We start from the raw sequence: 21,854 nt of genomic DNA on the forward strand, positions 1-21,854 counted from the left end.
CAGAGCTCTGTGCAGGCCAGTCAAGTTCTTCCACAACGATCTCAACAAACCATTTCTGCAAAGAATCGTCTAGAATGTCATTGTATACTGCAGAGTTAAGGTTTCACTTCACTGGCACTAAGGGGCCTTGCCCAAACCATGAAAAAGAGTTCCAAACCATTATTCCTCCACCACTAAACGTTACAGTTGGCACTATGCATTGGGGCAGGTAGCATTCTCTCCTGGCATCCACCAAGATTCATCCGTCGGACTGCCAGATGGTGAAGTGTGATTCATCACTCCAGAAAACACGTTTCCACTGCTCCAGAGTCCAATGGTGGCGAGCCTTACACCACTCCAGCCGATGCTTAGCATTGTGCATGGTGATCTTAGGCTTGTGTGCGGCTGCTCAGCCATGGAATCCCATTTCATGAAGCTCCCAACAAACGGTTCTTGTGCTGACGTTGCCTCCAGAAGGAGTTTGGAACTCGGTAGTGAGTGTTGCAAACGAGGACAGATGATTTTTAAGCGATTCAGCACTCGGCGGTCCCATTCTGTGAGCTTGTGTGGCCTACCACTTCGAGGCTGAGCTGTTGTTGCTCCTAGATGTTTCCACTTTACAATAACAGCACTTACAATTGACCGTGGCAGCTCTAGCAGGGCAGAAATTTGACAAACCGACTTGTTGGAAAGGTGGTATCCTATGACGGTGCCACGTTGAAAGTCACTGAGCTCTTCAGAAATGCCATTCTACTGCCAATGTTGGCTATGGAGGTTGCATGGCCGTGTGATCGATTTTACACCCCTGTCAGCAACGGGTGTGGCTGAAATAGTCGAATCCACTCATTTGAAGGGGTGTCCACATGCTTTTGCATATAGTGTAACTCAGCAGGAAACGACATATTGTATCTGTCCTCTTCTCAGCCACATTAGCCTTGCTTAAAAGGCACTTTCCACCTAATTAGGTAGAACGAGCAAATGTTGTAATATGGTAAGGCTTACATAATGACCTTGTCCTTTTGCCATTATTTTGTTTATTATCATATGTTTTGGATGCCTGCTGTTTACCTGAAATGGCCTGGTTTAGAATCTGAATCAGCTAAGTAAACAGTCTCTGAATGGCAACATGGTTGTTAGCATTTTGTGAATATTACTATCGCTACCCCTGGGCCTGCATTTCACAACAGCTAGGGGGGGGGGATCTATGAAAATGATAAAACTGGATTGGGTGTGCAACAGTAACCCCACAGCCGGCCCCTGATATCTACTGCCCTATTGTGATATAGATAAATCCCAGGTCCTGAATGACTTTGATGGTAAAGCAACCCAACTCAAGGCAAGGTGCATGGACTGCTATGGATACAGTAATGAATAATGCGTTCATTTCATGGTTTAATAAGACATGTTTTTAGCCATTGCATATTTTTTCATCTAAAAATATGATGTACTGTATAAACCTTCACAGACTCTATTTCTAACTGCATATGTTATTTACTTGGATTCACATTACTGAATGTATCATGCAATAAACAAGTGGAAGTCATAATGAGAGAAATAGCCATACTTCTAAATGGAGCTGGTCTGCCCAGTGGCCAATGATCTTGTATTCTGTGGTGTTGTGTTTCATCTGGTACTGATAGATCTCATAGCGACCAGGAGCATCTCCGTTCACATTGAAGATCACTGGAGTGCCCGCAATTCCTGAATAAAAATTAAAAGGGACATTTTTGTTAAAAAAAAAATCCACATTCTTTGTACACAAAATGAAACTATAACAACCTTGGTATGAACATCCACATGTACAGTATAGTTATTAAACATTTCATCAGAATCACTGGAGGGTAAAGGGTCATTTCATTATCTGAAATTATGTAATAAAGTATTTGTTAATTCATAAAAGCTGTAGTACGAAAATATTTTCTTGGTCTTTTTGTCCATCATACGCTATATGTGAATAGCGTTACATGAGGTCTAAGCGGTTGGGGTATGAGTTCTCTACCATACTGTTATAAATGAGGGGAGTAAAATGGATGCTGACAGCCATGTGGGACTTCTCCCCTGGGTGTCGGACCACAGCTCATGTCTGTGCCCAATCGCATATAATTTCACTCTCTTTTATTCTGCCTGTTGTTTTGTTACACATTGCCCCCAAAGTCCCCTCAGAGCGCAGTCTAATGACAGCATGGGGCCTGATTTACTACCCCCCCCCCCCCCCCCACACCTCTTCCTCTCTGTGTGTTCTTGCCTGGTCCTGGACCTGAGCAGGCTCACAAACCCCTCACTGTGTCAAATGAGGGGTGTGGGGATCCTGTGATTTTCTGTTGGGAGCCGAGTAGAGCACCGCAGCCAGCTGCCCCATAGAGAATGTGGCTGTGGATAGATGCGGATAAAGAGAGAAGGCCTAGAGAGGATCTCTTTCTTTCTCTTTCATTCCCTCTCTCCTCCCCACATCACATCCCTTTAAAATATGGTTGCAGCTCACTTTGGTGGCACTTGACATCACACACTTCAAAGCAATACACATAGGTGTGCTTGGAAGTCAGGTCTCAGATCTCAGCTGTGAAGGTTAGTGGATAAGAAAGCATAGATTTTAAAAGGAGATTCGAAATACAAGATGGTTCATTTTAGTGCTGACTTCCTGTTTAAATGTAATATGGGCCTAGGATTGATAGTGGATGTTTTTTTGTGCTTAAGAACATCATATAAATATCCCTTATGGGGAACATCAGTCAAACGTTTTCTCTGTAGCTAAGCATATTATCTAATCTATAGGGAATGAGTTCTCATAGAAGAGTTGGTCATCCCACTTTCAAAGAGATACACGCACATTGAACACATCCAGTTTATAATCATGTTTCATGATCGCCAAGAATATGACCTGTACATTCGCTGTGCTCCACCTCCCTATCTACTCAAGTCAAAAGGTATCCGTCTCTCTATAGCTAAAGAGAATAGCTTCTAAGGGGCAATGTCCACAAGTGAAAGGTGTCACCCATGAAGAGCAGATCAAAAAGCCAATATTCTCAGTTTGCAAACTTAAGTTGTTATATGTGGGTTATGTGAGTTATGAGAATGCCTTGTTGCCTCCACTGTACACATTTTTCATGAAAAGAAAACTACTCTAATTGTATTCATATACAAGTCACTTTAATTTCGATGAAGTACTGTGTGAGTCATTGAAAATATATGAATTAGAAAGGTTTATCTAGTGCCAGATAAAATTGCCAACCTTGAGATAGACTGGCACTGGCACTGGCACACTTTATTTTTTTTATTTTTATTTTTTCTTATTGAATGTGTGAAAACTGGCATCAAATGGTTGAATTCTGAGGCAATAGTCTATAGCAGGGGTACTCAGCTCTTACCCTATGAGGTCCAGAGCATGCTGTTTTTTTGTTCGACCTGATAATTAATTGCACACATCTGGTGTCCCAGGTCTAAATCTGTCCCTGTTCAGGGGTGAACAATGAAGAAATGCAGTGGCACTGGCTTCGAGGTACAGAGTTGAGTTTGAGGGGTCTATAGGGTCTACAGCCTTGTAAAATACTGTCCAGTCAGCTGAAACACATTTTGTTTTAAACACTGTTCATTCTTAAGAACCAATGATGTTAACCCTACTATTGACTGACTCTTTGAAAGTAATTAGAAGTATAACAAGTCTGTTAAGTACAACTATGTAATATTAGAATAATTTGAGTTGCCTACATTATGTAAATATGACATGCATTGTACTGAATAATAAGGTTAGACGTAAAAATAGTATCCATAAATACATCTCATGGTGATGGTTGAGTGTCTTGTGGATTTGTTTTTATATACTCCACATACTGGTACTGTATGTGATATACATATTCAAGGTTTTTCAAGGGGTTATTCTTCCATGAGTCTGACTCTGAACATTAAAAAAATGAATTTCAGAACAGCTGCTGAAAACCCGTAAGGTAAGGGCTGTACTGTATGCACAGTGGTTTACCCTAAGGTCTCAAGTGACCTGCATTCAAACCACAAATCCATAATCATATCTGGGGTTCAATCACAGAGAAAAACACACTTAAAGTACATGGAGCACATGTAAAACAAACAAACACACATATATATATATATATAACAGTGGCTGAGGGGGGGGGGGGGGTGTTTTGTGGAGTTGTTACATATATATGATTATACTGTATCTGTAACCCCCCCCCCCCCCCCCCCCCCCCCCCCCCCCAGCCACTGTTAGTGCTGTAGTCTCCTCAACCAAACTAACAGTGAAGATTCACAACTATCACAATCTTCTACATTTCCCTGTAAATGCTAAAGTAGGCTTGGTGACAATGACACGCTATAATTTACAACCACTTTAAATGGAGGCCCAGCCTTTTTTGGTTATTAGTCAGCCAATGCTGTGGTTGATTGTCCTGTCAGCCTCTCCCTGTTATTTCTTTGTGACACCGAACTCACAAAAGGAGGCTGCATTGAATTCCAAGCTGTATTTTACCCTACCCTCGCAGTTTTCATGGCATGTAATTTTGTTAGTTGCCTGGCAGGGAGGATGGCATTTGGCGTTTATGCTTCCCCACTCTGTAATTCAAATTTCATATGCAGGCAGTTGCAACAATTAACTGGCTTTACAAATCAGCAAGTTCATATGTGCCAGGTCCCTCTTGACCTGAAGGTTTGCTTATGGCTACTCACTGAGGAAAGTATCCATTGTTTGTTGAAGAATGCAGAAGTACACTGTATTTTTCTAGCTGAACTAACAATCTCAGCTATCCTACAATCACAAAAATGTTAACAGTTCTATGCTTTTAATTACAGCAAAGCCGCTGGGTTTCAATGTAATGGATATGGGTATTTGGAGCTTTTTATCTCTAATCTCGCTTTCTTTGAACCAAGGGAATTCACGATGTAAGCTATGCTATCCCCCGAATATGATACAATTTAGCCAGTGCAGCAGAAGCATTGTTTCTGAAAAAATAGATAATATGGTGGTAGGACTAACATCAACAAGAACCAACCTCCTCAACAATATCAGGAATGGCCTCCTTTCCTCTAGTCAGCATGGGTGTTTCCAGATCCCAGACAGAATGGACTGGGATCATGTTAACACTTATTATCCATAAAATCTTTTCAATTGTAAATTCTAATGTACAGTAAAACTATTAAAGGCAATACATCCTTCCGGTAATGTGTTTTTGTCATTGATTTTTAGTTCATCTTAGGTCTAACCGCAATACTTTTGAGTTGTATTATTGAGAAGTCTTCCAGTAATGCAAGTAAAGGTCATTGTCGTGGTGGTTCCCGGTGAATGACGAAATACAATGAATATTTACAGAATCTACACAAGGTATTAACAAAATGAACAGACTCTCAAAATACAGGTTTGAATCTAAATCAAAAACCTAAGCCTCAATCAGGCCTACCTTGCCAAACCAAAAATAGCAAGTTGGGGTATAACAGGCAAGGGACAGCCTCCCCACACAGCTCACATACCAGAGCTAGAAGATAATTCCCCAGTTCACAAGGGACAGCCTCCCCACACAGCTCACATACCAGAGCTAGAAGATAATTCCCCAGTTCACAAGGGACAGCCTCCCCACACAGCTCACATACCAGAGCTAGAAGATAATTCCCCAGTTCACAAGGGACAGCCTCCCCACACAGCTCACATACCAGAGCTAGAAGATAATTCCCCAGTTCACAGGTTGAACGAACAGGTACTGTACCTTTATACCTGCGGCCACTCCCTATGGACCATACCATTAACCATGGAGCTCTTTACCCAAATATGACATATTACATCATGTAACAGACATCTTCATTATACCCACATTTACATTTGCCATTTAAATAAACATCTAAAACATTCCTGCTTATCCTCAAAGCGGAAACACTTTCCATTCATGAATACACATTTAACAGCAAAAGTTCTGCAGGACAGCAGGAGGCAAAACATATGACTTATGGAGCCGTGCACCCGCCCATTACACACAGACATGAGACAAGAGATGTAGTTCCGAGATACGCAGACTTCAGACACAGGACACGTTACAGTAAGGAAATAAACAAACGTATTTCTCATCCGTGTAGCAAGTGTTCATGTGCACCGGAACATCGCATCCAGCTTGGAGGATTGCAAAATTGTAAATTTCTGCATTTAAATAGGAAACTGAAATGCGTCACAATGCAACTCAACCAAACATTTCCCTGAGACATAATTACCCTTGCCTTGCGCACAGTAAGTACCCATGATACTGGCAAAAGAACAACAGAATATACCTTTAGAATACATTAATTACTAGATATATGGGGAAATATGAACACGCTAAACAATTTCTAAGGGGAATTAAATAACGCACTTTCATGACGAGAGCTACTGAGTCAGCTTCGTCACAGGAATTCAAGTATTTTTCTATAGGGAGTGCTACTGCTAGGTTGGAAAAGGTGGTAGGGGTAGGCTGGATGCCAAAAGAGGGGTAAAGGGAGATTAATTTAGAGTCTATTGACGAAGGCTGCCCAGTTGTCTTATATTTTGCAGATAAACAATTCCCTTCAAAGCTAAATTAGGTAGATAAAGTTAAGTCAGTGAGACTGATTGATTTAAATGAGACTGCGTGATTCATATTTTGTGACCAATGATGCGCCCTCTCCTTCAGTGTTGAACTAAGCATGTAACTGTGTTGACAGTCATTGATCTACAAGTCATTTGGCAGGCGGAACAACCCCAGCGAAGATCAGTAGCCTACTCACTGTGCCCAGCAACACGAGGTAGGCGGCCTGTTTCTGCTCTCAGTCGCAGGTCAGAATTAGACAATCATCCATGTTTCTCAAATTTGCCCCAAAGATCAAATGTGAAAGTGTATAAGGTGAAGATAGGCATTAGCTCCACATTTTTAAGGTTAGAGTTAAGTTCAGGCATGAACTTTGAATTCTTAAAGGGATACCTTGGGATTTTGGCAAATAAGCCCTTTATCTACTTCCCTAGAGTCAGATGAACTTGTGGATACCATTTGTATGTCTCTGTGTTCAGTATGGAGGAAGTTAGGGGTCGTTTCCCCGAAGTACCCCTGATAAAGAAATGTGCCCGCGCTACAGACGGCTATATCGTTCCGCTAAGACTGTGCAAATCTGTCATCAAGGCAAAGGGTGGATATTTTGAAAACTCAAATATAAAATATGTTTTGATTTGTTTAACACTTTTTCAGTTACTACATGATTCCATATGTGTTACTTCATAAATGTGATGTCTTCATTATTATTCTACAATGTAGAAAATTGTAAAAAATAAAGAAAAACCCTTGAATGAGTAGGAGTGTATAAACATTTGACTGGTACTGTAGATACAGTGCATTCAGAAAATATTCAGACCCCTTGACTTTGGTACGTTACAGCCTTATTCTGAAATGGATTACATTAATTTATATTCTTCATCAATTTACACACAATACCCCATAATATGACATTTTTGCAAATATATAAAAAAAAAACACTGAAATACCTTAGTTACATAAGAACATAAGTATAAGTATTCAGACCCTTTGCTAAGAGATTCAAAATTGAGCTCAGGTGCATCCTGTTTCCATTGATCATCCTTAAGATGTTTCTACAAATTGATTGGAATCCACCTGTGGTAAATTAAATTGATTGGACATGATTTGGAAACACACCTGTCTATATAAGGTCCCACATGTGACAGTGCATATCAGAGCAAAAACCAAGCCATGAGGACAAAGGAATTGTCTGTAGAGCTCCGAGACAGGATTGTGTCGAGGCACAGATCTGGGGAAGGTACGAAAACATTTCTGCAGCATTGAATGTCCCCTAGACAACAGTGGTCGCCATCATTCTTAAATGGAAGAAGCTTGGAACCACCAAGAATCTTCCTAGAGCTGGCCGTCCGGCCAAACTGAGCAATCGGGTGAGAAGGGCCTTGGTCAGGGAGGTGACCAGGAACCCGATGGTCACTCTGACAGAGCTCCAGAGTTCCGCTGTGGAGATGGGAGAACATTCCAGAAGGACAACCATCTCTGCAGCACTCCACCAATCAGGCCTTTATGGTAGAGTGGTCAGAAGGAAGCCACTCCTCAGTAAAAGGCACATAACAGTCTGCTTGGAGTTTGCCAAAAGGCACCTAAAGGACTCTGACCATGAGAAACAAGATTCTCTGGTCTGATGAATCCAAGACTGTACTCTTTGGCCTAAATGCCAGGCGTCACATCTGGAGGAAACCTGGCACCATCCCTACGGAGAAGCATGGTGGTGGCAGCATCATGCTGTAGGAATCTTTTTCAGCGGCAAGGACTGGGAGACTAGTCAGAATCGAGGGAAAGATTAACCGAGCAAAGTAAAGAGACATCCTTGCTGAAAACCTGCTCCAGAACACTCAGGACCTCAGACTAGGGAGAAAGGTTCACCTTCCAACAGGACAACGACCCTAAGCAAACAACCAAGACAACGCAGGAGTGGCTTCAGGACAAGTCTCTGAATGTCCTTAAGTGGCCCAGCCAGAGCCCGGACTTGAACCCGATCGAACATCTCTGAAGAGACCTGAAAATAGCTGCGCAACGACGCTCCCCATCTAACCTGACAGAGCTTGTGAGCATCTGCAGAGAAGAATGGGAGAAACCAAATACAGATGTGCCAAGCGTGTAGCATCATACACAAGAATACTCCAGGCTGTAATCTCTGCCAAAGGTGCTTCAACAAAGAACTGAGTAAATGGTCTGAATACTGATGTAAATGTGATATTTCAGTTGTTGTATATATTTTTTTTAAATTTGCTAACATTTCTAAAAACCTGTTTTTGCTTTGTCATTATGGGGTATTGTGTGTGAATTGATGAGGAAAAAAAGTGATTTACATTTTTTTTAATAAGGCTGTAACGTAACAAAATGTGGAAAAAGTCAAGGGGTGTGAATACTTTCCGAATGCACTGTACGTATTGAACCATCTTGTAAGGGAATAATGCACATCCCTAGTTGGTATGCCTACTCATTATACACTCTCTTTGTCTCTTTTTGTGCAGAACATTATAAGCAGTGCATCAGAGCCCTATGATAAGCCAGCCCTCCCATTATGCAGTTCAGCTTTTCTATTCTGCCACTACAGCTCTCCCTTCTATTCTTCACCTGGATTGTGCCTTCCTCTAGGATCACACCACACCTCCATCCAAACAGGGCATTCATTACCATATAATTAGCTCTAAGAGAGGGTCTGAGTAGTCTGTGGGTGTCAGGATGCCCGTGTTGCATTAAGCCTGATTGCCTGAACTGTGTCACTCTGACATTCTGCTCACTTATAATTAGCAGCACCTTATTAGAACAGATGAAAGTGACATCAGACAGAGACCATACTCTAAAGTAGCCTAGCAGGCCAATGAGTCACAGTCACACGGTTGGTTATTAGGCAATCTGAGTTTGTCCTTCCTTGAAATTTCAACACGGATGAAGACTGGAGTTGCGGTTGTCACTTTGAGGTTTATAAAATGAGTATGACAGTGTTGGCTCCATTTTCTGTCAGAAAATGCAGCAATAATTAGCATTGCAACTTTTACAATTGACCTTTAATGGATCTACAAACTAATACTAACCAAGCTTTACATAGTTGTGGTTGACTGTAATCAAATGTCCACTTTCTCTTTTTTTACCTTACACCACAACTGTAAGGTCTTTTTATTTAAACATGTTCCATTAAAGCAGCACACTTGTATGTTTTCCCCACGTTTACTGCAGTATACTACAGTGTAGTGTACCCCCACTTCAAATGCTTCTCCGGCAACAGAGGTTCCATAAAAATGCAGATGAGTTCTCTGAACTGAGTAACAGTAAGCTTGTAATAATCGGTTTGTACACAAGCACTGCAGTCTGCTTTTGCTTTCATGTTTTCTTAACTGATTATTTAGGGAAGGCATTTTTCATGCTGCTCTCTGTTAGACTGGGGTATTTCAGTTGGCTGTAGAACCACGTTGTTTCTTTCATTACGGTTTGTTTTCAAAATAATTACACTCGTAAGACACATCATTCAAGGAAATGTGGTGGGAAGAACAAAGCTGGCGTTTCAAAGTCTGTTTCAATTGATAAAGCGGCTCTACAAATGTATAGTGTAAGGCTTTGTCTTACAGACAAGAGATGTAGGAAATGCTGATGCCTTTGCTAATGTATTAATTTGTATAGTATTTGTTTGTGTTTCTGCATCCTTGCATATGTTCACGGGTGTTTGCATTACAAAAACAAACCTGTAAAGTTGACGTTGCGAATGAACTTGAGCAACATGGTTCCATTGATGGTTTCCATTTTAGAGCAGAGGCCCACTTTCCCTGGACAGAGCTCCTTATGCATGTTGTGTAACGCGTGAGCCATGGTGTAAACGGCATCAACCACAAACTGGACCTTCCCCTCCTGCTCATAGGACGAGTCCTTCCCGATCCGCTCGTGGTCTAAAGGGACACCAAAATTAAAGCCACTGTTAAATTCAATCATTATACAGTAGCATAACTCTCATGTAATAACATCTAGTCCAAAGACAATAAACACACACACAAACTGAAATTATAGTTCCCTTGAGACTAAATATATATATATATATATACATGTCTAACAAAAATATGTATTTTTGGATAGGCTCCTTTGATATAGAATGAAAACATGACCAACCGACAGGTCTTGTTCATCTGCTATGTTCTACTATTCATCAGAGGGTTGTTAGTCAAGGCAAGAGGATGTGTTGGAGGAGTGGAGGACGACTGGGAGACAGAGCAAGACAGGCTTAATCATTCTTTAGTATTAATGCAATTAGTTATGACAGGTGTATATTAATCATAGCCGAGGTTGTTTCAATGCTTTGGAAATGTGTTAATCACCAAGTAAGGTTTCAATTAACATCCTGGTCCTGCAATTAGCTGCTGCCTTGTCAGCGCATTGGCATGGAGAGAGTGACAGTGGGACACTCCACTGGCCTTTAATCAGCTGGTCTTAGCTATTATTACAGCAGGAAAAAGAGAAGGAAAAATCATAACCACCAGCCAAGGTGGGGGCATTGGGTCTGACTGCTCTATATAAGTGAGTTGTGATTCCGTACAGAAGCATGACTATAGTCTAGACTATATTATCAGTACGCTAGACCAGAGGTTTTAGCCATTGAGAGGAGTCTGATTAGAAAGATATTGGACGGAAAATGGTGAAAAATGCACAACATTTTTCTTGAAACTTCCAACATAGAAATGCTATCAAAAATAATTTACTGAAACTTGTTACAAATGATGGAGTCATCCATGATTCACCAAATTATATTTTGAAAGAGGAAGCAAAATATTTAAGCATTTGTTTTCTTTTCAGTCTCCTCCATTTCCACTGTATAACTGTAAGGATTTTTTCCTAATAATAATAATACATGTAAAATTAACACAATTACAGAAAGACCTGTGTGAAGGTCAACTTACAGAAGATGAACCTTTTGAGGCAATTAAATATTCCCAGTCTGGAAAAAAACAGGGCTTGATGGTATACCAGTAGAGGTATATCAGACCTTTTTTGATATACTCAAAGATCCATTATTAGTATGTTTTAATTACTCCTAAAAAATTATACTTTTAGGTACTCAACAAGAAGGTCTGATTTAATTACTTCTAAAACAGGACCCAGGTGGTAGGTATAAAGATCCAATCCATTAAAAAAACTGGAGGCCTCTTACACTTCAATGTTGTGATGCGAAACACAGGCCTGGTCTTCATAGCAGATTTTGAAAAGATGTGATAAAGTACGACTAGAATATATATATAAATGTCTGGGTTACTTTAATTTTGGTGAATCTCGTATACAATGGGTTAAAGTTATGTACAGGAACCCCAGATGTAAAATAGTAAATAATGATTACTTCTCAGAAAGTACTGAGCTTTTATGAGGAGTAAAACAAGGCTGTCCGTTGTCTCTATCGATTTATTACGGCCATTGAAATGCTAGCTATTAAAATTAGATCCAACAAGAACATCAAGGGGTTAGAAAACCAGGGAATAAAAACAATGTGTCAATGTATGCCGATGTCTCAAGTTTTTTCTTAAGTCCGCAATCTGATTCCCTGCACAGTCTCATTGAAGATCTTGATCACTTTTCTTGCCTCACTATGTATTGGATTGCTAAAAGACAGTGTTTACACTACCTTGTAGTTTACCAATAAAATAGGTGGATGGTGAAGTAGACATACATGGTGTTCACATCTAAAAAAATATATAAATGAACTTACCAGAATCAATTTCAATAGAAAGTTTGCAAAAATAGATAAGATTCTGCAACCATCGAGAGGTAAATCACAATGATTAACTTCTGGGTCCTATCACAGTTTACTTACTTACTAATGGCACTGCCTACTCCAAACAACTCATTTTTTAAATCATATGAGCAAAAAAATGTATTTTCATTTGGAATGCTAAGCCAGACAAAATGAATGAATTAATATGAGTTTATATGCAGGGGGGGGGGGGGGGGGGGGGGTAAAATGATTCAATATTAAAGCTTTAAACATCTCAATAAAAGCTTCACTCATACATAAATTATACTTAAACCCAAAATGGTTCTCCAGTAGATTATTAAGAAAGGCTCATCCGTTGGTCAAAAATGGCCTTTTTGCCTTTATATAGATTACAACTTCTCATTTCCAACTAATTGAAAATTAAATGTTGTTTAAAGTATCGCCCTTTCTTAAACAAGCTATGCAAAGCTGTTTACAATTTCAGTTTTATCCTCCAGAAAAGATAGAACAAATATTAATACAAATGTTATGGTCAAACTAAAATATTAATATTATTAATATTATATTAATATATATATTAATTTATAAAAAAAAACGTTATTTATGCAAAAAAAATAAAATTTGTTTTATATTTATTAATTATATTATGAATATGAATATAAACAGTGGAGTTGTCACATGTGAAGCTATCGAAAATATATGGGAATATCTGCTCAATCCAAAATTATAACCAACAGATTGCAGCAATACCACAAAAGTGGAGGAGAGTGGAAAAGGGAGAAGTCAGGGAACTTGTTTGCCTGCCATATATTAAAGATACAATTAGATAAAAGGAATTTGCATAAATAGACAAATATACCAGTTTCATTTGAGAACAAAAATGTAGACAGCTGCGCCATACAGGTTGCAAAATAAACGGGAAGAGACTTTTGATGTACCGATTCCATGAAACATGGTGTTATGAACTGGTACAAAAAAACACTTGATTCAAAACTTTAAGTTTTTAAATTAAAATTATTCTACAACATTTTTTGCCACCAACAGAATGCTATACAGTGGCAAGAAAAAGTATGTGAACCCTTTGGAATTACATGGTTTTCTGCATAAATTGGTCATAACATTTGATCTGATCTTTATCTAAGTCACAACAATAGACAAACATAGTGTGCTTAAACTAATAACACAGAAATGGTATTTTTCTTGTCTGTATTGAATACATAATTTAAACATTCCCAGTGTAGGTTGGAAAAAGTATGTGAACCCCTAGGCTAATGACTTCTCCAAAAGCTAATTGGAGTCAGCTAACCTGGAGTCCAATCAATGAGACAAGATTGGAGATGTTGGTTAGAGCTGCCTTGCCCTATAAAAAACACTCACAAAATTTGAGATTGCTATTCACAAGAAGCATTGCCTGATGTGAACCATGGTTCAAACAAAAGAGATCTCAGAAGACCTAAGATTAAGAATTGTTCACTTGCATAAAGATGGGAAGGGTTACATAAATATATCTCTAAAAGCCTTGATGTTCATCAGTCCATGGTAAGGCAAACTGTCTATAAATGGAGACATTTCAGCACTGTTGCTACTTTCCCTACGAGTGGCCATCCTGCAAAGATGACTGCAAGAGCACAGCACATAATGCTCAATGAGCTTAAGAAGAATCCTAGAGTGTCATCTAAAGATTTACAAAAATATCTGGAACACGCTAACATCTCTGTTGACGAGTCTACGATACGTAAAACACTAAACAAGGATGGTGTTCATGGGAGGACACCATGGAAGAAGCCGCTGCTGTCCAAAAAAAACATTGCTGCAAGTCTAAAGTTTGCAAAAGTGCACCTGGATCTTCCACAGCGCAACTGACAAAATAATCTGTGGACAGATGAAACTACAGTTGAGTTGTTTGGAAGGAACACACAACACTATGTTTGGAGGGAAAAAGGCATCAAACATCAAAACCTCATCCCAAATGTAAAGTATGGTGGAGGGAGCATCAATTTCTAGGGCTGCTTTGCTGCCTCAGGGCCTGGACAGCTTGCTATCATCGACAGAAAAATGAATTTCCAAGTTTATCAAAACATTTTGCAGGAGAATGTTAGGCTATCTGTCCACGAATTGAAGCTCAACAGAAGTTGGGTGATGCAACAGGACAACGACACAAAACACAGAAGTAAATCAACAACAGAATGGCTTCAACAGAAGAAAATATGACTTCTGGAGTGGCCCAGTCACTGACCTCAACCCGATGGAGATGCTGTGGCATGACCTCAAGAGAGCAGTTCACACCAGACATCCAAAGAATATTGCTGAACTGAAATAGAGTTGTAAAGAGGAATGGTCGAAAAATCCTCCTGACCGTTTTGCAGGTCTGATCCGCAACTACAGAAAACGTTTGGGTCAGGTTATTGCTGCCAAAGGAGGGTCAACCAGTTATTTAATCCAAGGGTTCACATACGTTTTCCACCCTGCACTGTGAATGTTTACACGGTGTGTTCAATAAAGACATGAAAACATATCATGTTTGTTAGTTTAAGCAGACTGTGTTTGTTTATTGTTGTGACCTAGATGAAGTTCAGATCAAATTTTATGACCAATTCATGCAGAAATCCAGGTATTTCCAAAGGGTTCACATACTTTTTCTTGCCACTGTATACAACACTGTATACAACAATCTCAGCTCTGTATATTTTGCTGCGAAGAGACAGAATCACTAGATCATATATTCTGATATAGCCCCTACGTAGGCTTGTTTCTGGTCACAGGTTCAGGATTTTTTTTAAATCACAACATTCACCTAAAATAGCAGTGTTGGGAAATTTGGAAAGGCACAGTCAGTCAACAAATAATACTCGAAAGAAAGGTTTTTATCTTTAGCTCACAATCTGTGGATACTATATGATGACAAAATGTACAGTTGAAGTCAGAGGTTTACATACACCTTAGCCAAATACATTTAAATTCAGTTTTTCACAATTCCTGACATTTAATCCTAGTAAGAATTCCCTGTCTTAGGTCAGTTAGGATCACCACTTAACTTTAAGAATGTGAAATGTCAGAATAATCCCAGAACCACATGGCTGACTAAATACTTTTTTGCCCCACTGTACGTAGTAACCACAAAAGTGGTAAAAAATTTTTTATACATATTTGAGATTCTTCAAAACAGCCGGCCTTTGCCTCTTGGCTTTCGCTCAACCAGCTTCACCTGGAATGCTTTTCCAACAGACTTGAAGGAATTGACACATATGCTGAGCACTTGTTGGCTGCTTTTCCTTCACTATGCGGTCCAACTCATCCCAAACCATCTCAATTGGGTTGCGGTTGGGTGATTGTGGAGGCCGGGTCATCTGATGCAGCACTCCATCACTCTCCTTCCTGGTCAAATAGCCTTTACACAGCCTGAGGGTGTGTTGGGTCATTGTCCTGTTGAAAAACAAATGATAGTCCCACTAAGCGCAAACCAGATGGGATGATTTATCACTGCAGAATGCTGTGGTAGCCATGCTGGTTAAGTGTGTCTTGAATTCTAAATGAATCACGAACAGTGTCACCAGGAAAGCACCGCCACACACCTCCTCCATGCTTCACGGTCAGAACCACACATGCGGAGATCATCCGTTCACCTACTCTGCATCTCACAAAGACACGGCAGTTGGAACCAAAAATCTCAGACAGATTTCCACCAGTCTAATGTCCATTGCTCGTGTTTCTTGGCCAAAGCAAGTCTCTTCTTATTGGTATCCTTTAGGAGTGGTTTCTTTGCATCAATTTGACAATGAAGGCCTGATTCTGTGATGTGGTAAGGGTGGTCCTGGTGCAGAAAAGAGACCAGACGAGGAATCAGTGGTTAAGGATGAACATAATACTTTACTGCGATACAGTAGCTGCAGGATCACAGGACGCTTGAAAACCCAACAACCACTAAGTCTCAAACACTCACTCAGGAAACGACCACACATGGTAAACAATTCCAGCTTCGACAAAGGACCACAGAAAACACACCTCTTTTAACAGGGACAAAATCATGAAATAATAAGACACACCTGAGTCCAATAAAAGTCTCTAGGGCGGTCTTTGACACCCTCTGGTGCCAGGAGGAACAGCGACAGATTCACACAGTCTCCTCTGAACAGTTGATGTTGAGATGTGTCTGTTACTTGAACTCTGTGAAGCATTTATTTGGGCTGCAATTTCCGAGGCTGGTAACTCTAATGAACATATCCTCTGCAGCAGGGGTAACTCTGGGTCTTCCTTTCCTGTGGCGGTCCTCATGAGAGCTTGTCTCATCATAGCGCTTGATGGTTTTTGCGACTGCACTTGAAGAAACGTTCAAAGTTCTTGAAATGTTCCGCATTGTCTGACCTTCATGTCTTAAAGTAATGACGGACTGTTGTTTTGCTTTGCTTATTTGAGCTGTTCTTGCCATAATATGGACTTGGTCTTTTACCAAATAGGGCTATCTTCTGTATACCAACCCTACCTTGTCACAACACAACTTATTGGCTCAAACGCATTAAGAAGGAAAAAAATTACAAAAATGAACAAGGCACACCTGTTAATTGAAATGCATTCCAGACTACCTCGAAGCTGGTTGAGAGAATAAAAAATAAAAAAATGAATTTTGTGAAGCCTAATTATAGAAACTAAGGAAGGACATAAGCTTATAACTGTTCACTCGGGTCCGGTAAAATAGTCAACAACAAAAAAATCTCCTTTTGTTGATGTAGCCATCATTAGCCTTACATTAATGATTGGCCCAGCGTCGTCCGGTTTGTGGTTTGGCTGGGGTAGGCCATCATTGTAAATAAGAATTTGTTCTTAATTAACTGACTTGCCTAGTTAAATAAAATAAAATCAATTTAAAAAATGAACAGATAGTTACTCTTTTTGGCCTACTGCTAAAACAGAACATGTCTACAAAGGCAAGGACATCAGTGGATCAGAAGTCACATTCAGACTAACAACACCACTAAACAGGAGCCACATCTGGCTCTTGTATCTGTAATTATTATTTCAATATTAAAAAGTGTTTTTACCTGCCTGGGAATCGAATTATGTCATCTATAAGACATGCTGAACAAATTTTAACAGGATTGAAACCATTATCAGAGGGATGCAATGAGTTGAGTCATTCAGCTAATATGAACACTGTCACAGCACACATTTGAATAAATATCAGTGAAGATCATTAAAAGTAGCATTCTTGCCCCGTAAAATCATTAGCGGAGAACCAGAGTTTGGAGGAACTAGCGAGGGGAGTAGGATATGGGCAACGTGTAAAGGCACTGACAGCTGATCCTTAAGGTACTGTAACAGATCCCATCTGCCACTCTTTTATCCTGCATGATCAATTTCTCATCATGCGATTCAAGTAAAATCAACAGGATCTATGTCCTCTGAGACAGTACAAACACTCCTAGTCAATTTAAGGATTTTGTCAGAGATTCTCATTGCTTGATGTTTATTGCTCGTGGAATTAAATGAGTAGACTGGATAACCTCTCTGAATCATGCTTGAGATAAAGTGGAAGATTGGGGGAGTAAATATACAGTACTATTTTTCACAGAATTTCTACTCACCTTTACCCATGGCCATGCCTCTAAGTATGTGAAAGTACATGTATTGTACATTCATACTGTCATATTCAGACTTACCAAATCCCTCCTTGCCAGTGATACAGGGGGAGGCAACATTTGACATAATCAGTCTAGTTCTCTCATGTCCATTTGGAAAGTGGTCTCTGTGCCAGTAGCCAGATGTCATCCCTGATGAATGGGAGGGACCATGTCACATATTACTTTGCATTCGGCAAGTAAGGACTCTACTGCCCAGTGTTGACGGCTGTAATAAAAATCAACAGCCAGTGCCATCTAGGGGATGGCCTCTCTGCCCACTTCTCCCCTTTTCTTCTCCCTTCAGACCCATGCTCCAGTTCCAGCTCCAGGTCTAACTCTCTCATCTCACTTGGTCTCGTATTGCCTAACCCACTGGTTCCCCAAATGTAAACAAGACATAGAATGTATAATAGGATGAAGAAAAACAGGATGGAGTAATTGATAAAGTTGCTCAGCGTTTTGTTTTCTCTATGCCTCTTGAAAGGTCTACATGGCCATTTCTTATCTAAACAGAAGTACTTAATGTTAACAAATGCTGGCTGTGAACAGATATCATTTTTTAACATTTTCTCTTGCTGCTGCGATATGCAGTCGGAATCTGTATTTGCCCAGGCTTGGAGAAGCAATTTAACATCTCTGACAAGACTTTGAATGCTTGAATAAAACATGTCCAGCTATGGTCCTGTACTTGTTTGCCACTGGTATACCAATCATAAGAGAACACACACGCACACACACAAACCCACACATACCTACCTCGGTTGTGGTAAATATTTCCGCATTAATGGGACGAATAACTTTAAATCCCAGGATAAGGAGGCTCTGATCACTGAACAGGGTTTTGCTGCTCATCTGCGGCAATAAATTACATTCCCCAAAGGTTTCGCATATTAAGTCCTTTATTTGTTTTTCCTTCACCGAAGAGAGAGCTCACATAACACTCAAAATGCATTGCAGATGAGTTGAGTATCATAGAAGTTTTGGACTGCTAGCATCATATCCACTGCCGACAATGGTCCTATACCAGCTTGTCCAGAGTGGTTGTGGGTGCCTGCTAGCTGCTGCTCAAAATAAAACAATATATTTTTCACTGATCATGAAGTCACATCTAACCCAGCATATTATGTATTTTCTTGTATCAAACAGACCATTATCTACAGCTTTATAATAATTTCACCTGGATTAATACACCGTTGATACTCTCTTGGCTGCATATAAAATACAGCACTTCAAAGAAATTAACAATGTGTGCTAGATTGGGAAGGTTTGAACAGGTTTAGACAATCTGCTCTCCTCGTAGTGGACTGACATTTATTGGATGATAAAGGAAGAAAAGAAGAAGGCAGTGACTGAATACTAGGTTTGACGTGCTGCCTGGCAGACTGGAGAGTGCCTGCTGTGAAACCTTTGTGTCTTTGTATTGTTAATCCAGGGACAGCATCAACGTGGGCCTTGAGAGTTTGAAAGAAAAATAGAGTCAGAAGAGGCCAGGTGATGTGTTCTGTCTGAGCATACAGATGTAGGATCTTAATTTGAGCCAGTTTGCTACAGCAAGAAAATATTCCTGCAGCAACAGGAAATGTGAATAAATATATGGATTATAATTAATGGACTTTTTCGGTTTGAAATCTGAAATTTAAAAGTGGAAATTACAAACTTCAGAAGCATTTTAAAATATTTTTAAAGTTTTAAATTGCATTCAGGAGTTCTCCTGCAACTGGTTCATGAAATTAAGATTCTACATTTGTACACACATAATTCCACTGAATGAAGCCTGATGTATTTTGATACACCGAGTGTACAAAACATATACACATATACATATATATATATATATATATATATATATATATATATATATATATATATATATATATATATACACATACATACATACATACACACACATATATACACTACCGTTCAAAAGTTTGGGGTCACTTAGAAATGTCCTTGTTTTTGAAAGAAAAGCAACATTTTGTCTATTAAAATAACATCAAATTTATCAAAAATACACTGTAGAACAAGAACAAGAATAGACTGACGAGTTTCAGAAGAAAGGTCTTTGTTTCTGGCCATTTTGAGCCTGTAATCAAACCCACAAATGCTGACACTCCAGATACTCAACTAGTCTAAATACATTTTATTGCTGTTTTAATCAGTACCACAGTTTTCAGCTGTGCTAACATAATTGCAAAAGGGTTTTCTAATGATCAATTAGCTAATCCAAGTTTATAATTTTAAAAGGCTAACAAAATGTGCCATTGTAACATAGTACGCCTATGTAGATATTCCATAAAAAATCTGCCGTTTCCTGCTACAATTGTCATTTACAACATTAACAATGTCTACACTGTATTTCTGATCAATTTTATGTTATTTTAATGGACAAAAAATTAGCTTTTCTTTTAAAAAAAAGAACATTTCTAAGTGACCCCAAACTTTTGAACAGTAGTGTATATTTATAATCATTATATATAAACACAGCAAAATATATAAACACAGCAAATATACATAAACTCAGCAAAAAAAGGAACGTCCTTTTTTCAGGACCCTGTCCTTCAAAGATAATTCGAAAAAATCCCATTGTAAAGGGTTTAAACAGTGTTTCCCAAGCTTGTTCGATGAATCATAAACAATTAATGAACATGCACATGCACCTGTTGAACGGTCGTTAAGCAATTAAGGTCACTGACTCTGAAAATCACCAAAAAGAAAGATGCCCAGGGTGCCTGCTCTGACTTAGGCATGCTGCAAGGAGGCATGAGGACTGCAGATGTGGCCAGGGCAATACATTTCAAAATCAGTACTGTGAGAGGCCTAAGACAGCGCTACAGGGAGACAGGACAGACAGCTTATCGTCCTCGCAGTGGCAGACCACGTGAAACAACACCTGCACAGGATCAGTACATCCGAACATCACCCCTGCGGGACAGGTACAGGATGGCAACAACAACTGCCCGAGTTACAACAGGAATGCACAATCCCTCCATCAGAGCTCAGACTGTCCACAATAGGCTGAGAGAGGCTGGACTGAGGGCTTGTAGGCCTGTTGTAAGTGCTCTTCACTGAAGAGTCGCGGTTTTGTCTCACCAGGGATGATGGTCGGATTTGCGTTTATTGTTGACGGAATGAGCATTACACCAAGGCCTGTACTCTGGAGGGGGATCGATTTGGAAGTGCAGGGTCCGTCATGGTCTGGGGCGGTGTGTCACAGCATCATTGGACTGAGCCTGTTGTCATTGCAGGCAATCTCAACGCTGTGCATTACAGGGAAAACATCCTCCCCCCTCATGTGGTACCCTTCCTGCAGGCTCATCCTGACATGACCCTCCAGCATGACAATGCCACCAGACATACTGCTCGTTCTGTGCGGGATTTCCTGCAAGACAGGAATGACAATGTTCTGGCATGGCCAGCGAAGAGCCCGGATCTCAATCCCATTGAACATGTCTGGGACCTGTTGGATCGGTGGGTGAGGGCTAGGGCCATTCCCCCCATAAATGTCTGGGAACTTGCGGGTGCCTTGGTGGAAGAGTGGGGTAACATCTCACAGCAAGAACTAGCAAATCTGGTGAGGTCAATGAGGAGGAGATGCACTGTAGTATTTAATGCAGCTGGTGGCCACACCAGATACTGACTGTTGCTTTGGACCACCCCCCCCCCCCCCCCTTTGTTCAGGGACACATTATTCCGTTTCTGTTAGTCACATGTCTGTGGAACTTGTTCAGTTTATGTCTCAGTTGTTGAATCTTGTTATGGTCATATAAATATTTACACATGTTAAGTTTGCTGAAATAAATGCAGTTGACAGTGAGAGGACGTTTCTTTTTTTGCTGAGTTTATATATAGTTTACTACGTATGTAGTGCCATTACCCTTTCTTCTCTAAAGAAATACACTGGATTTATAATGTTTTGCACATTGAAATAATTCAGCAGCGAGAGAGAGGAGGGTCCTGACCCTATTGTTTATAATACAGTGGTAGCAAATGAAAAGCTTATCCAGCTATGAAGCATATTTTCTGTCTCACTGG

At 40.0% G+C, this 21,854-nt stretch overlaps 1 protein-coding gene across 1 annotated transcript in view; it reads right to left on the minus strand.

Annotated features, from left to right (window-relative positions):
• Positions 1-21,854, minus strand: part of LOC139367667 (metabotropic glutamate receptor 4-like) — a 229,872-nt gene that overhangs the window by 18,857 nt on the left and 189,161 nt on the right. The window contains exons 6-7 of the mRNA XM_071105944.1: positions 10,196-10,396; positions 1,544-1,680 (exon numbers count right to left, since the gene is read on the minus strand). Of these exons, the coding sequence (XP_070962045.1) occupies positions 1,544-1,680; positions 10,196-10,396 (338 nt within the window). The remainder of the gene's footprint in view (positions 1-1,543; positions 1,681-10,195; positions 10,397-21,854) is intronic.

This window comes from Oncorhynchus clarkii, chromosome 16 (assembly GCF_045791955.1).
Source record: "Oncorhynchus clarkii lewisi isolate Uvic-CL-2024 chromosome 16, UVic_Ocla_1.0, whole genome shotgun sequence".
NCBI classification, from domain to species: domain Eukaryota; kingdom Metazoa; phylum Chordata; class Actinopteri; order Salmoniformes; family Salmonidae; genus Oncorhynchus; species Oncorhynchus clarkii.